Source organism: Pelodiscus sinensis, chromosome 3, assembly GCF_052426305.1.
Source record: "Pelodiscus sinensis isolate ZL-2025 chromosome 3, ASM5242630v1, whole genome shotgun sequence".
Lineage (NCBI taxonomy): Eukaryota > Metazoa > Chordata > Testudines > Trionychidae > Pelodiscus > Pelodiscus sinensis.
Window position 1 is genome coordinate 161,710,531 of NC_143054.1, and position 16,748 is coordinate 161,727,278.

General features: G+C 44.7%; 1 protein-coding gene across 6 annotated transcripts in view; it reads right to left on the reverse strand.

Moving 5' to 3' along the window:
* The window catches only part of LBH (LBH regulator of Wnt signaling pathway), a 213,409-nt gene that overhangs the window by 124,690 nt on the left and 71,971 nt on the right, over positions 1-16,748 (reverse strand). For all 6 annotated transcript variants that reach the window (XM_075925342.2, XM_089777487.1, XM_075925344.2 and 3 more), the window contains exon 3: positions 2,822-2,905. In XM_075925342.2, coding sequence (XP_075781457.2) covers positions 2,822-2,905 — 84 coding nt within the window. The remainder of the gene's footprint in view (positions 1-2,821; positions 2,906-16,748) is intronic.

The window sequence follows — 16,748 nt, forward strand, 5'->3', positions numbered from 1 at the left end:
ACCCATCTTCACATGGGTCAGGAAAATCATACTAATAGCCAGTACACGCGCACACACACACACACACGGAATGACTCTACTCTCTTGCTCTCCTGTCCATCAGAAGTAAGACACCCACCTCCTACCTCGCTCCATACCTAGCTGAGAGCAGCACCTTTAGCAACTGGCTACAGCATAAAGCTGGCAAAACCGAGGGGCTCTGAGAGGAGACACAGAGTTGGAAGGAACTTGTCTCCTCGGTAGCCTCCTATATCAAAAGACATCTGCCTCAGGTTGAAAAATCCATCTATAGCCTTGAGGTTCTTTGAGATTCAGTCCTATTGGATGCCAGCAAAGCCAACCTGGCAGGAAAAAGCTTGGTAATCACTGCCATTATTTTAATAGGCGCTTACACCAAATGGAGGAGCTCCTTCTGCTTATTCAATGCTTCAAACTCAAACGGCAGGACTTTGCAGAATAACCTTTTATTATTAGCCTGCCTATCCCGAGTGCCTTCTCTCTCCCCCCAGTTCTCACGAGTTATTTTTTTCTGCACAGCTTTCCATAATCAGTCAATTTTGGGAGCAGATTAGGCCAACTGGTGGGATAAATCCCCACAGATGAAAAACAACAACAACCACCACCACCACCCAAGACTGTTTCTATAAAAAGTTTAGAACATGTGCAGTGCATTGTGGGAAGAAGTGTGATCAAGCACGTAGATTTTTCCTTGCTGAGAAAAGCGGAGTTACATGGGGCTTTTAAAAACAAGACCAGGTTGAAATGGATTTATTGCTCGAATCACCCTACGGAAGAGAGCGAAACCACTTGAGGAGTTAGATACTATTCAGCGGGAGTGTGGACAACAACCCAGACTTTTAGTCCATTTGCTACTAATCAGTGCAGTTTGAGAGTGACTTTTTTTTGGGCATGAAAAGACTATGATGCTGGTGGAAACTGCCTGACTATGATGCTGTAAAGTTACATCAGTGCAGCTACTTCAGCACAAACACTTAGGATGGTATCCTGGTGCCTCTAAAATCAATGACAAGATTCCCATAATCAGGATTTCACCACTAGTGTGTAAGCCACAGTTTGTGCCTGTGCACCACTTATGCCCTGATGCATAAGGCTACGCAAAAAGCCACAAATGGATGTTGCCTAAGATAGCCAGCATTCAGTGAACATGCTTCAAAAGGCCTTGCAGTCTACTTACTCCAAAACCAACACACAAGACTCATAGCAAAGACAAACAAAATGCATATAGTGTGCGTGTGGAGGGGGTGGGTTTCTCAGATTGAGAAGAGCTGTTTTTCTTCCTAGTGATCCCAGAACTTTCTTCCAGCCCTTCCTCTGAGTGCACCTGTGCAGCTTTCTTCCCCTGGCCCCCCTGAGGGAACTATTCTTCCATCTCTTTGCTCCTTTTGTTAGGAAAACTTAACTTCAAGTGGATAGGTGGCATGACTAGGATGACCTCCCTGTGAGTCCCGTCTCATAGCCCTATAATCCAAAGACCTACCTTTATTCAACAAATTGATACAGCATTGCTGGGAGCAGGAAAGGATTTTGTGCCTTGATTTTAACCTGGCAAGACCACCTAATTGGCTGAGAAGATAGATCAGAATGTAAGGCATGTCCTATCCATGACTCAGCTGCTGAGATTTCCAGTACAGGTTGGCACCAGTTACCACTAGTTGGAGTGGCTGCATGCTGATAAGGAACCAGACCGAGATCAGCCTCTGATAGGCTTGCCAAATGCTTTCACCAAAAATCCCGAACATGGCAGGAAAAAAACTTGGTTGAGCAAAAAAACTGGGAGGATGAAAAAAAAGGTTGCTGCACCTTTAAGAATCCCTGGGCTCCTTGCTTCCCTCCCCCCCCGCCCATGCCAGATATGGCAGGGGAACAATGTCGCTACCAGCCTTCCGTCCAAGAAAAACAGAAAATACCAGACATTTTACATGCCCTGTATTTTCTGGGGATTTTTTACCGGACAGGGGCCAGAAATAACGGACTGTCTGGGCAAAAACCGGACACCTGGCAACCCTAACCACTGATGACACTGTCTGTTGCTTTTCAAACCCATATTCCTCAGAGGACAGATCTACCTTCAGCATCATCCACAATCACTTTCTCTTTTCAGTATGGTACAGCAATGTATTCTGTAGACCATTTGATGCTCCCTCTTCCTAAGTTTCTTCCAGGGAGCCAAGGGTTTTGTGTACCAACAGGGTGATGTGGAGGGGCATACTTGGCCCTTAGAGTGCCCCCTTGTGTCCATGCATCATGTCACTGCTATCATTGGTTCCAAGGTCTTCCCTGTGCCTCTCACTGTGTCTTCCAAGACTCAGCTCTCCTGGCTGGCTAGCAGAGTTCAAACCTCTTCCAAGGCAACCAACAGAGACAAACAAAAAGCCAGCAAAACTGAATAATTCCCCTGACCTCTTAGGCTACTGGCATCTTCTGCTTCAACTTACAAACCCTGTCTCTGGGTCCCTTCCACAGGAGCTACCTATGCTCCCAGTGGGTCTCTTCCACTTGTAGGCCCTAACTCAGCCCCCTTTGGGTTTCTTTTCGTAGAAGAGTCCTGGCTCTTTGCCAGTCTCTCCATTGACTTCACTCCCTTCTGGGGTCTACTACAGGGGTCAGTTCTTCCCCAGTCCTGCTGGGTTTTCTCCCCTCAGCAGCACTCAGCTATATTTTAGTAGTCTTCTGCAGCTGGGCCCTATCACTCTATCTCCATTACCTCCAATTGACATCACTAATTGCCCATTCATGGCTAAATCAAGGGCAAGGTTGAGAGCTAACTGCTAGGCCCCAGGCCAGGTTAAGCCCAGCTTACCTTAAAGAGCCAGCCTGAGACAAGACCCCAATCACATGGAGAACTAGGGCATCTTCCATTCCTGTGGAGAAGTCGTCTGCCAATCTGCGTCAAAGAAACAAGATTAGCAATGGGTGCACTACTAGACTGCAATGGAAAGACAGATTATTTTTGAGCACAAACAATATGATCAGAGCTACGCACACAAGATTGCAATCCAATTCAAAAGATGGACAAATGTATGTACTGGGTGATGGCACAAGCTCAAAGCCGTAGAGGAACGAGGAACGAGGTGTAACGGTAGTTCGAATTAGAAAGCCTAATTCGAACTACCTACTCCGTGCCGCGTGTAGCCGCGGGCACGGAGTCCACACTAACGGGGATTTAAAAATGGCGGCGCCCGGCAAGATGCAAATGAAGCCCGGGATATTTAAATCCCAGGCTTCATTTGCAACTTCGATTGCCTACATTAGCCACCCTAGTTCAAACTAGGGTGGCAGTGTAGACATACCCTGGGAGAGAACACCAGTGAAAGACTTTGTAGAAGGTTTGTCTTCTTCGACTCTTTGTCTTGCTTCCTTGCAATCAGGGCCTAAAAACGTGCATAATGATGCATGGAATAGCATTACATTTTGAGCATATGCCATAAACTCCCAGGAAGATGCAGATCCTTGTGAATCCAGCAACCTATACACCTGCACAGAGTGTGAAACTAAATGCACACATCTATATTGTTTATACATGCACAAATGTACCTAAATCATTACACATCCAAATAGACAGATGACATCTATGAATATAATTGCACATACACATATGTGATGCATATAATCAAACCTCTCTGTGTGAGATATGTTATAATAATTGTTTATATCATATTGCACTCAATGACAACATTAAAAAAACACTGAGGTTCGGAAGTGACACACTCAAAAATTAGGATGTGCAAGAAGTAAGGTTAACCTGTGTATTCTCTCTCTTTCTGGTTGCAGTCCCCGTCTCATTCACTAAAACAACACACTATCCAGGCTTTGCAACAAAGGAGTCCTACAGACAGTGGTCTGCTTCACTATGCAACTGTGATTCATCCCCAGAGAAGGTCCATCCTGTGGGGAAAAAAATAGTATGTCTATGGCTACCCTAGACAATTTGCAGCTATGCAGTGTAGCCACTCTAAACTGACAGGCAAGAGTTCTCCCATCCACTTATTTAACCCACCCCCAATGAATGGCAGTAGCTATGTTGGTAGGAGAGGCTCTCTCGCCAATGGCTGTCCACATTGGTGCTTAGGTCCATGTAACTTATGTCGCTCAAGGGGGTGGCTTATTTTTAAAGAGCCAGTGTCACCCCATGACAGCCCACATCACTTCACAATCTTTAACATATTCTGTCTTTGGAACACTTCTGCAAGATAAGGAAGAGCTATCCACACTTTGCAGACAGGGAACTGAGGCATGGAGTTAATTATGGGACTTGCCCAAGGTCATTCAGAAAGTATGTTTCTGAATTGGGAACTGAACCCAGATTTCTTGAGTCCCAGGCCAGTGTCCTAATCCCTAGCCCTTCCTTTCTCCTGCACCCCTGACATTACATGTTTATACTTCATATATTATATGTCTATTTTGCTATTAGTAATAGAAAGACTATTTTGCTCTTAGTAAGGCAGAGGGTAACATGCCTGGCTTTGGCTAGAACACCCATATGTTAGAGACATGAAAGACATGTATGTGTGTGTGCACGTATGTATGTGGGAGAGAGAAATGTGACATGATCACGTACAAAAGTGATGTACTGAAGTGATGGAAAACTTGAAGATTTTCCACTAATTTATTGTCATATGTCTCTAGCCATATGGGTGTTCCAGCTATGGCCAGGCTTGTTGTCCTCTGCACTGCGAAGATAAAAATAAATCTTTCCATAAACACACTGCTGTATTCTCCTGTGACCCAAGACGACTCCTAATAGAATCACTCATAGGCTTTCGGAATACAGTTGCCCATTTAGCTGATGGTGAAAAGTCAGCTCCAGGCAGTTGTCTTTTCTCTCAGAGGCTTTGAAGTCTCCAGAGTTTAACTGTTTGAAAGGGTTGCTTAATGAATACATGTTGGGGACATGGATCGCCAGCACAGAGGCATTGTGAAGCTGTTTGTTTTCATGAGTTTGAAATTCAGAGACAAGGCAGCTAGCACTGGCTTTCTGAGAATTAATCAACATCTCAACAGAACATTTGCTCCCAGGTGCTCCCCGCACACACCTGCTGCCAGTACCACCATGCACCACTGCATCTTTCATTGACTTGCTGCTTGCATATTCCAGCCCAGCTGACATTGTCCCTGTGACCAGAGGACAGATTAGAGAGGTGCTCTGAGCAACGAGGCCTAATGGAATGAGGAAAGAATAGAACGCATCTCATGGTGGGTCTGAACTTTGAACTCCTTCAGTAATTACTGTGTCTAGTGACCAGCTCCATGAAGAAACTTGTATGCATAGCTTTGTTGGCGAGTGTTTGTTATGTCTAAGGGGGTCCTATTCTACCTCATACTGAATTCAGAAAACAAAGGTGGTCAGTGGACCAGGTCCAATCAAAGCAAACCTGTGCTATTGAAACATAATGTTGTCTTTGGCAAACAAATTGGTATCAGCTACCTGCCTAGGCTTGCTCTCAACCACACACAGCTCTGCTGCCAGCTGAAAATTGGCGAGAGAGGAGGGATGGCATTGCATTCATCTCCAATCACCAGTGCAAAGGCAGGAAAATGAAAGCCATTCTACCTAAAGTTCCCCATTTGTCTACAGAACAAATCCAGTGGCAGTGGAAGCTGTGATCCAGGGCGGGGGAGGAAGCATGCCTCCGTCCTGCCTACCCAACTGGGAACACAGTTGAACTTCCAGTTCCCAGGCTTCTTGGCAGAGACTGGTAATTTATGCTGGTGATGCGGATTCAGGCCTTGTTTAGGAACTGGGCTGCATGAAATAGCCAGCAACCCAGGCTGCAGAGAAACAAGAATTGGGGTTTTGTACATCTGGGCACCAATCCTGGCTGATGAAGCTCCAGTCATCGAAATCCACTCTGCCTTCCTCTCCACCATGAGCAATGGACAAAGGGGAAGTGTAACATTAGCTCTAGCCTAGCCCACTGAGTTAGCTTGTGTGTCACCCAGATGTGTTACTTTGGACTGTACCAGATCCAGTCATGTAGTTTTTCCTGTCAGTTCTTCAGGCCTAGGATGGCGGGTCTGCAGTTAACACCATTTACCAACTGCACAGCATTTGGCGTAAACAAAAAGAAACTTGTCTTTAACGCGAGCAGAATCTGACCTGATTGACAGCCTTCTGCTCCAGAGGGGCCTGGAGAGTTGAAAACATGGGAGTTTTGTAAGCCAGGCTGTTAAGAAAGCAGATTGCTATTTCTGTCTGAGGTCCAGTGCTATGTTATATAAAACTAAAAGTATGAGACTAAAAAGTTAAAAAAAAACATGTTATTTTTCTAAAACCCCATTAAACTGTCATGTCCTTTTTCCTGTGTTTCCTTTCCCATCATTGGCAATTGCCAAGATTTTTATGTGCACTAAAGAGAACAAGGCTTCTTTAAAGCTAGCCGCCTCCTTTGTCTCTCTTTAACCATCGTGAGACACTGCAGTCCAGCGCCCATGACACTATCATGATGAAATGCAATGTTGTCATCCCTGGAGGTGGAGGGCAGGGTGACTGAACTAACCCAAAAGGAGGAGAATAGAGGTTACTGCCAGTCACCATAAAATACAGAAACACACCCAGAGCCCACTATGGCTCCTCCTTGTTGTGACAAGTGAAAAGCCCCAAATTTGTTGTCATGAAGTTGTCTTGGTGTGCCATTGCAACAAGATAATAACATGTCCTCGTGTCAAACTTGAGGATAAATGTACCATTTCTTTAAATTGTACCAGGAAGCCATGAGAGGGAGGACCACGGGAAGGATCTAAGCCAACGGGGAGGAAAGCAAGGTAGCTTTCTTTAGATTAGTGGTCCTCATACTTTTTGGCCCGTGCCTTCACAGGACCACCAGCCAACCACCCATGATAATAAAATGGGTGCAGGAGGGGATGTGGGTGTGGGATCTGACTGGGAAGTAGGGTGAATGAGCTGGTGTAGGGTCTGGCCAAGAGGTTGGGTGCAGGAGCAGGCTGAGTGTTCATGTTCTCAGTGTGAAGGGAGTATGTGAAGGGAGGTGGGGATGCAGGGTCTGGGCATGAGGGGAATTGCGGGGTGCTTACCTGGCTCTATCCCTCCCACCACTTCCACTGGATCTGACCTGCAAGGCTTACCCACCTACCTCCCCTGCAACAGAAAGCCAGCACCGGTGTTCCAACTTTGCAGGGGTGGGGAGGAGAGGCTGTGGGGCAGGAGTGCCAGCACAGGTTCCCTGCTGAAGAGGGGAGTGAGCCCCGAGCTCGCGGCCCCACCTGGAAGACGGGTGGTTCATGGACCACACTTTGAGAACTACTGCTATCGACTCATAAAAGTTCCTTGTTCAATGTCTGAAGAACGTGACCTTTCCTGAGATCCTTTGTCATTATCTCATTGCAGCAATTAGAGGTGCTCTGACACGCAATACCAAAATAAGAGTGGGAATAAGAAGAAGAACAAGCAAGAGTGCAAATCATTTCTAACCAACATACTCTTTGACAAATTTATCCCCATTTCATCCATGAGGAGATCATCATTTCTTCAAAAGGATGAATTACTTGAGGACTATCTGTTTGAGTTGATTATTTTATGGGCTGACTATTCTACATTTGAGTCATGTCCGTTTGTTCTGACTGATCAGATAAAGCATATGGTCTTGTTTCTGTGCCTTAAATGTATAAACATAAACATGAATAGCTGCCTTTGTGGGCCACACACTGGAGGGAAAAACATGAGCTAAAGAAGCAGCTTGAGCTAAAGAAGCAACGTGTCTTGGTTGGGGCTGTACCGGATTCATGTGAATCGACACAGAGTGGCATCTGTACCGCCCACCTTTCACTTGGCTACATAGCCACTTCTGGTGAGAATACTGAAAGGACTTTTTATTTTCACTTTCCACCAGCATTTGTACTAGTAAACCTCAGAGGCAGGGTTGCTAGGCATGGCCTCAATCAACTCCACTGAGGATTTAACTGAACGCTTGCAAATAAACATGGTCAGTGCTATGCAGGCATCATGGCAGGGGCAAATCTTATCAGCAAGACACTACCAACATTAATTAATGAGTCCTCATCACAACCTTCTGCAGCTGGTAAGCACTGCCATTCCCATTTCAAGGGAGTTGCAAGAGAGAGTCTAGTGACTTGCTCTGGGCCATAGAGCAAGAATGGAAAAATCCAGGATTGGAAAAGGGGTTAGTGGGGGGGGCGGGGGAGGGGGGAGAAGGGAGGGAAGGAGGTCAGTTTTGCAAGCCCTTTCTGTGCACAATGGCCTGTGAATCCAAAGTCACTTCCATGTGCATGAGGTCTCTGGACTGGGTCCTGTTCAGTCCAGTGGACAACCCTGCCTCTCTTGCGGGACCAGAAGAGCTTGCAGGAAATCTTTGTCCAGAATTCCAACTGAACCTCTAAGATAATCCCTTCCATGTGTCCCACTTCCTGCTTGTCTCTACTGCTGGATACTGTTCCCCACCATTCTCTGGCCGCCTTTTCTGGGAAGGGAGTAGAAGGACAAGTAGCTCAAGATCCTGGCACCTGCGCAAGCTGCAGAAAGCCTGTGCCGATCTATAAGTGCTTCCTTTCTCTTATTTCTCTATGTGGGCATAGAGTCCAAGTCCAAGAGAGGAAAAATAGTCCTTGATTTGAGTGCAACCCAGAGACAGGCATTCAGATCCTTGCTCCATGGCAGCCTATGCCCGAGACCTTGAGCAAGTCACCTGGCGACTCCATGCGTTGGTTCTGCATCTAACGCATAGGGATGACAGTATGCCCTCCCTCACAGGGGAGCTGTGTAAAAAGATGCATTACATATTATGAGGTGACCAGATACGACAGAAATATGGCCCACGTCTAAGGTACAGCTGCATCACAATCCTAGCCTTGGGAGTCTACATGGACCACAAACACTGAGGACTGAGTAATCACTGCATAAGGACTATGGTCCTTTATCTTTTGGGTGTTTGGAAATGAACCGCTGAACTTTCAGAGGTTTGCCCAGAGCAAATGAAAAATTTCACCAAGTTAAATGATACTTGCTTGTTCTGCTGCTCTGTTTGGTTCAGACATCTATCCACTGTGGCAAGGGTAATGATTGCAGCCTGCACATGCAGTGGTTATTCGTCAGCTCTCCTTTTTCCCCTTGTGTAAATGTTCAGCTCAGTAGCAGAAGAAATGCGAGACTAGCTATAAATAAAATGCAAGTGGCTATTTTTGAGGAAAAAACAACCCAACCCTTGTGTGAGTGCATGTGTGTAAACATGAGTTATCTTCCACATTTACTTTGGCTTCTCTAGTCTCGGCAACAAATCCCAAAGCTCCTTTATAGCCTAATCATTTCAATCAGTCACTCCCAAGGGCTCCATAATCGTCATGTCCTGCCATCCTTCCTCACCTGTTGCCAGAGTTTCAGAACATCTCAGGAAGTCCTTATTGTAAGCGCCCATAGGAGCAAAGCGCTTCTGAAAAATCTGTCCCCGGGAGTAATTCCTTAGGCCCTTATCCTGTACAAATGGACACACATGTTTAACTTCATGTACTGACAAGAATCCCTGTGAAGTCAGTCAATGGTGCTACATACAGTTTGTAAAGATAAGCATGTGCATCAAACCTGGCAGTTCTTGGTGTCTTACTGTGTGAAAAGACCCATTGATTTCAGTGGGGCTATTCTTGGAGCATGATACTCCTCACTGAGTAAAGGTGGCAGAATTTCCCTAAATTTAGAGGAATAAACTACACTAGTATAAGCTCCTTTATACCTGTATAACTGTCCATGCTTAGGGCATGTTTACACTGGGGAATTATTTTGAAATAACAAGCAGAGCATCCACACTCCCAAGCCTGTTATTTCAAAATAAGGAACTGGTTATTTCAAAATAACAACTCTTGCTTGTGAAGAAGAATAAGCTTATTTCTAAATAGTTATTTCACAAATTATTATTGCCAAATAACTTATTTTGAAATAACCAGGTAGTGTAGCCATAGCCTTCCACAGGGTTGTGCCACTTTAACTCTATCTGTTTGTACCTAGCAAGTGTTAAAGTGATGCAACAACTCCTTGTCTCCAAGGTTGTCAGAGCCTTCTCTGAAGCTCCTCCTCCTTTCAAGTTCAGGCTGCACTTCCATGGCCAAGAAGAAAGCAAAACCCATTCAGTGTGGCACTTTGTCACTCTAATGGTAGCCGGGCTATAGCTTTAGGTCCATGAACCCGGCAGCTTTGCCTAAGGGAACTGGGACCTTTAACTCAAGCACTAGACACATATGCATTTCAGTCCAGTAATTTCAAGTTCTGTGCTCACCTTTGAGGAATAGTAGCCAAACAGAGATCTCCACACAGTTGGGGCAATGAGAAAAAGTGGCACAATCCATTCCCTGCAGCTAATGAAGCACTGCCAATGAAGCAACAAATCCCAGAAGCCCTTGCACCATTCAGACCATGTACTCCACATGAGGGCTGTGTCTGGAAGTTATTGAGTGGAATATCTTATGCAAGAGAAAGGGTTTTAGAATCCAATAGCTGCTCCCAAGAGGATTTTTTTTAAGAAAGGAAAGTGAAGCATGTGCAATTGCAAAGAGGGGAAGGGAGCAGCTAGGGGTAGTCTGAGGAGCAGAGACAAGCAGCTAATGGCAGTAGAATATCCTTGCCAGATGGGTTGTAGCCCTCATCTTGCTGTCCATACTGACAACAGATAGCAATGTCACATGCCTATATTGTTCACAGCTCAAGGCGAGTGCGTAAGCAACACTCTCTGGAGGCTGATAATGGAGGAATGCCAATGCTGAACTAAAAAGGCCTCTTGCAGGCTCCTTTATATACTCCAAAGCACTCGGAGATCATTTTATGCGGATCAGGCCCAAAACCCAGAAAGACACTTTTGTTCTAGCAAAATGCAGGACAATGTAGCACTTTAAAGACTAACAAGATGGTTTATTAGATGATGAGCTTTCGTGGGCCAAAACCACTTCCTCAGATCAAATAGTGGAAGAAAGTAGTCACAACCATATATACCAAAGGATACAATTAAAAAAAATGAACAAATATGAAAAGGACAAATCACATTGCATATTTGTTAATTTTTTTTAATTGTAGCCTTTGGTATATATGGTTGTGACTACTTTCTTCCACTATTTGATCTGAGGAAGTGGGTCTGGCCCACAAAAGCTCATCATCTAATAAACCATCTTGTTAGTCTTTAAAGTGCTAAATAGTCCTGTATTTTGTTTCAGCTACCCCAGACTAACGCGGCTACATCTCTATCACTTTTGTTCTAGTTTGTGCTTCTAACCACCAAGGCTGGTGCACTACCTAGGAAGGCAGACCAAAGAGAGGCACCTGGGATTTGTTTGGTGTGTGCCAAGCCATTTTCATTAGGAACAGATACACCAAGAAAGGAGCATAGTGGGGAGGCAGGGAAGAGAGCTGGGTAAACTAAGGAGACATCCAGCACATCCATGGAAGGAGCTTCCAGTGGAAACCACTAAAAATGAGAAAACACGGACAAAAAACCAAACAAACTTTGGACTTATTTAGTAAAATCCTTGCCCTATTGAAGTCAATAGGAGTTTTGCTAGTAACTTCAGTGGGGCCTGAATTTCTCCCAAGGTCACACAGGAAGTCTGTGCGAGAGTTGACTTCCCAAACACCACCCGGGGTGATGTTGACTTGTTGTATTCCAAGCAGCCAGCTGCAATGTTGATGTGCAGTGATGATGCATCTGGCTCCAAAGGGAGCAAGGAGAAGAAGAGGGGAAGGAATAGTATATGAATGACACAATGGGGGAACATCTGAGGAACCCCACTTTTTTCCCTTCTTTGGGGTTGAATTCTTAGGTCACTTAATCATTGTTGGGAATAGGTCAGAACTGATAGGTCATGAGTGCAATGATACTTATAGGCTACAGATTAAACTCTGCTCTGACATGGATGTTATTAGGGTTGCACCGATGTAAGTTAAAGCAGAACTTAGCCCTAAGAGCAGAGGGGGAGATGGAGCAAAGTCTTATCAAAGGGAAACATCACGATGCAGTCATTCCTTTAAAAAGCCCTACACAAACAGTCTATAGACATGATCTCAAGCCCTGGAGTAACCCTGACATCCACTGCTATCTTGGAATGCTACTGCAGAGTCCTGGGGACAGATTGTAGGTTGGTCTCAGCTGAAATCAATTGAACTATGATCATTTACAAAAGCCTAGGGTCTGCTCTTGCACCCTCACCCTCCACACAAGTTCAACACTTGGGACTTGTCTACACTTGGAATGCTACAGCAGCAGCACTTCAGTGTAGACATTACCTACACCGATGAGAGGGGTGTCCCATCGGCAAAGGAAATCCACCTCCCTAATGTCAGCAGCTAGGTCAACAGAAGAGTTGGCTATACAGGAGGTTACATCAACATAGCTACATCTCACAGAGCTGTGGATTTTTCATACCCCTATTGGAGATGGCTATGCCAATGTACCAGCCCATGGTTCTCTGTAACTATCAAATCACTAATTTAGGCAAATGTGACTCTAATTTCCTGTCACTCCAGTTTCTCTCCCTGTCTACACCCCTTCTACAAGAACCACAATGCACTTCTATCATTGTCAAAAGAAACCCCAAACCAAAGGCAGAACTTTCTATGGTAGCAAAAGCCAAACCAACCTAGATTTCTGTGTTCTTCCATAAGGGCTTTTTAACACCAGTGCTTCACCCTTTTATTACTAAAAATATCAGGTTGTTTTAGGTTGGTTCTCCATTTTCCTAGCCTATGTCATAGCTCCTTCTTCACTCTGGCATGATAAATGCAGAAGTGGGGGCCAGCAAGTGTACCCCAAAGCCTTATCTACCAGGCTTTGGTATAAAACTTCCCCCAAAATCTCAAAACCCTAGATTTTGGGAATAAAACTTCTGCTCCCACCACACAAATATTAATAATGAGATTAGGGGAAAGATCATTTGGGAAATCTCACCCCTATTATAAAAATCAGGACACACAAGTAACCAATGCCAGGATAATAAAAAGAAAAGAGAAAACTTTTATTATTACAACAATATTCCTGTTGCAAGCATAAGGATCAGATGGAAAGGTAACAAAATATACTCATGGAGGAATTATACTATGGGCTAGAACTTAGTTAAAAAGAAAAGCCAAACATCTCTTAAGCAGTGCCAGATATCAGGTCCCATACCCAATCCTTAAAACAATAAAGCCTAATGAAACTACCTAAACCTTACCCTACTTACAGAAAGGCTATGTCTAGACTGCAGGCTTCTTTCGAAAGAGCCTCTTTCGAAAGATCGCGTCTAGACTGCAGGCGGATCTTTCGATAGAGGAAATCCGCTTTTTCGAAAGAGAGCACCAGCGAGTCTGGATGCTCTCTTTCGAAGACGGCCTCTTTACATTGTAGAACGCCTTCTTTCGAAAGAGGAACTTTCGAAAGAAGGCGTTCTTCCTCGTGAAACGAAGTTTACCGCCATCGAAAGAAAAGCCGCGTTCTTTCGAAATAATTTTGAAAGAACGCGGCTTGAGTCTGGACGCAGGGGAAGTTTTTTCGGGAAAAGGCTACTTTTCCCGAAAAAACCCCTGAGTCTGGACACGGCCAAAGTGAAGCATTGTTTCTTGGAGAGAGAGAGAGACATGCTTGTCCCTCTCTGTAGCTGCAGAGGACTCACTCAGAGAGACAAAAAAAGAAAGGAAAAAACTCAAATTCCTTTGTCCCAGTTTGAAAGTCCCACCTACATTCCTACTGGTCACTCCACCTGGCTAGGTGTAGTTAACCCCTTAATCCCCAGGCTGCTGGCTAACCCTCATAATCATGACAGCCTACATTTTTTGTTCTGTAGTTCTGAGTGGCTTTTGAGTGTCACTGAGCTGGACATTTCCTTTTAGGAGCTGGTTGGTTGGTTAGATCCCAGTGTCAAACATTATTTGTTGATTTATTATACTGTTAACCAAATAAAATTATATTAATGTTTACCTAGAAAGTGTTATTAGAACTTGGATAAGAAAGAAAACATGCATTTGCAAAGTGGGCAAGATGGGATGGAGGAAAGAGAAGAGTTTCCAGCAAATAATATAACTACTTTAGGGCAAATAATTCATTGTATACATTGTAAAAGCAAATCCCTTTCAGTGTTTGTTAAACCACTATACAATCTCTGCCCCCACCGACTCACACTGGACTAGAACCAGCTGGCTTGGCTATGCCAGAATTTGTCATCGGCCCGCCACCAATTCAGAATATGATGAATGGAGGAGCATCACCTCAATTTCCCTGCGTGTATGTGACACTCATTCTTTTCAGTTGCTGCCTCCTGTCATAGCCTGTTCCCATCAGAAAATTAGAGACTGTGAAGGGATCTGGCAGGTTGCAAGGAATCTAAGTGATGGCTGACTGGTTTTATTGCTACTTTGGTGTCACCGGTGCAGAAAACATGAAGTCTAATTGTGTGGCAATATTTTCATTGCTGATGACACAATGTCACAATAATGGCCATACTGTTACCACTCTGGTAGGTGGGATGGGTTTCACAGCAATCCCAAGACATTCCCTTTTTAGATGATCACTTACCAAAACACAGAAATACAGAGTAGGTTAAAATGTGACACATGATTGCACCTATTCTGTATTTCTGTGTTTTGGTAAGTGATCATCTAACAAAGGGAATTCTTATCACTGAGGGGCAGAAGTTACTGTTTAGTGATCTATGTGCAAGTTGCCTCAGTCCAGCTGGGAATGAACAGATGCTCAAAACGACAAGTCCATTGACATCAGCAGTAGCAGACTCAGTAGATAAGCCAAGGACTGAATGCAATTATCATCTCTCATTATTGTTTGGGAATATGCCACAGTTGTGCCTGGAGATGAAGTTTTCTATTTATCCCAGGACAGTTCATCACCTGCATGACTCCACAATGATCTAGAGAGATCACTTCTAGGAGTGACAGGAAAGTTTAACCACTGTGCCCATTTAATCTTTGGCACCCCTGATAAATCAAGGTTATGCTAGTGGTTGCTGGAGTGGGAACAACTTTCCAATAGAAACTGGATTGATATCAGCAGACGATTCCACTTGACCACCAAACAGCCTTTCAATGGTGCTTTTTTCCCACACTCTAGGCTGAATTCAAACAAGCAAATTAGAGGAGAATGTCTCTGGTGCCACCATCACAAACTCCTGAGCCACCTGTTCCCCTCTAACTGGCTACAATGAAGTGCATACATGACTCTGTGGTATCCTGTACCTCTCTAGTTCATGTCTCTCTTGATAATGAGAACATGTCAGTGGTTCAGCAGCTACGCACATACCCTATAAATATACCTCAGGCAAGTCTCCTAAGACACCACTTCAGGAAACGGTTCCTAGCCTGTGTGTTTTCTTTGAATGCAGCTTTAGTAAATGTTTGAACCAGTGTCTAAGAAATGTAAAATATTTTTTTTTAAAAAAAAACACACCACATTTCTAACAATTGGCTTGAGCTCTACTAGGCCAGGTGCTCACAGAAGTGGTCAATAGACTGTTTGATAAATATCACCAAGAACTATTCTGAGGTATCAAAGGACTTGCAACAACCTCCCATGAGAGTGACTTAGACAAATTGGAGGATTGGACCACAAGAAATCTGATGAGGTTCAACAAGGACAAATGTAGAGTCCTGCACTTGGGATGGAAGAATCCCAACCATAGTTACAAGCTGGGGACCAACGAGTTAAGTAGTAGTTCTGCAGAAAAGGACCTGGGGGTTACAGTGGATGAGAAGCTGGATATGAGTCAACAGTGTGCCCTTATAGCCAAGAAGGCTAATGGCATATTAGGTTGCTTTAAGAGGAGCATTGCCAGCAGATCCAGAGATGTCATTATTCCCCTTTATTCGGAGTTGGTAAGGCCACATCTGTAGTATTGTGTCCAGTTCTGGGCCCCACACTACAAAAAGGATGCGGACGCATTGGAGAGGGTCCAGCGGAGGACAACCAAAATGATTAGGGGGCTGGAGCTTATGACTTATGAGGAGAGGCTGAGGGAGTTGGGTCTGTTTAGTCTGCAGAAGCGAAGAGTGAGGGGGGATTTGATAGCAGCCTTCAACTTCCTGAAGGGAGGTTCCAAAGAGGATGGAGAGAGGCTGTTCTCAGTAGTGACAGATGGCAGAACAAGGAGCAATGGTCTCAAGTTGTGGTGGGAGAGGTCCAGGTTGGATATTAGGAAAAACTATTTCACTAGGAGGGTGGTGAAGCACTGGAATGGGTTAACTAGGGAAGTAGTGGAGTCTCCATCCCTAGAAGTGTTTAAGTCCTGGCTTGACAAAGCCCTGGCTGGGTTGATTTATTTGGGATTGGTCCTGCCTAGAGCAGGGGGCTGGACTTGATGACCTTCTGATGTCTCTTCCAGTTCTATGATAAGGGGATGGTTTGAGAACATGATCTTGGTAACTAATTGACCATTCATTATCAGTGGGAAATAGGTCAATGGAGTTACTATAGAGAACTTTCTGGGTGTCTGGCTGGTGAGTCTTGCCCACATGCTCAGGGTTTAGCTGATCGCCATATTTGGGGTCGGGAAGGAATTTTCCTCGAGGGTAGATTGGCAGAGACCCTGGAGGTTTTTCGCCTTCCTCTGTAGCATGGGGTACAGATCACAGCTGGAGGATTCTCTGCATCTTGGGACCTTCAAAGTATTTGAAGGCTTCAATATCGGAGATATAGGTGAGAGGATTATTCTAAGAGGGGTGGGTGAGATTCTGTGGCCTGCACTGTGCAGGGGGTCAGACTAGATGATCATAATGGTCCCTTCTGACCTTAAAGTCT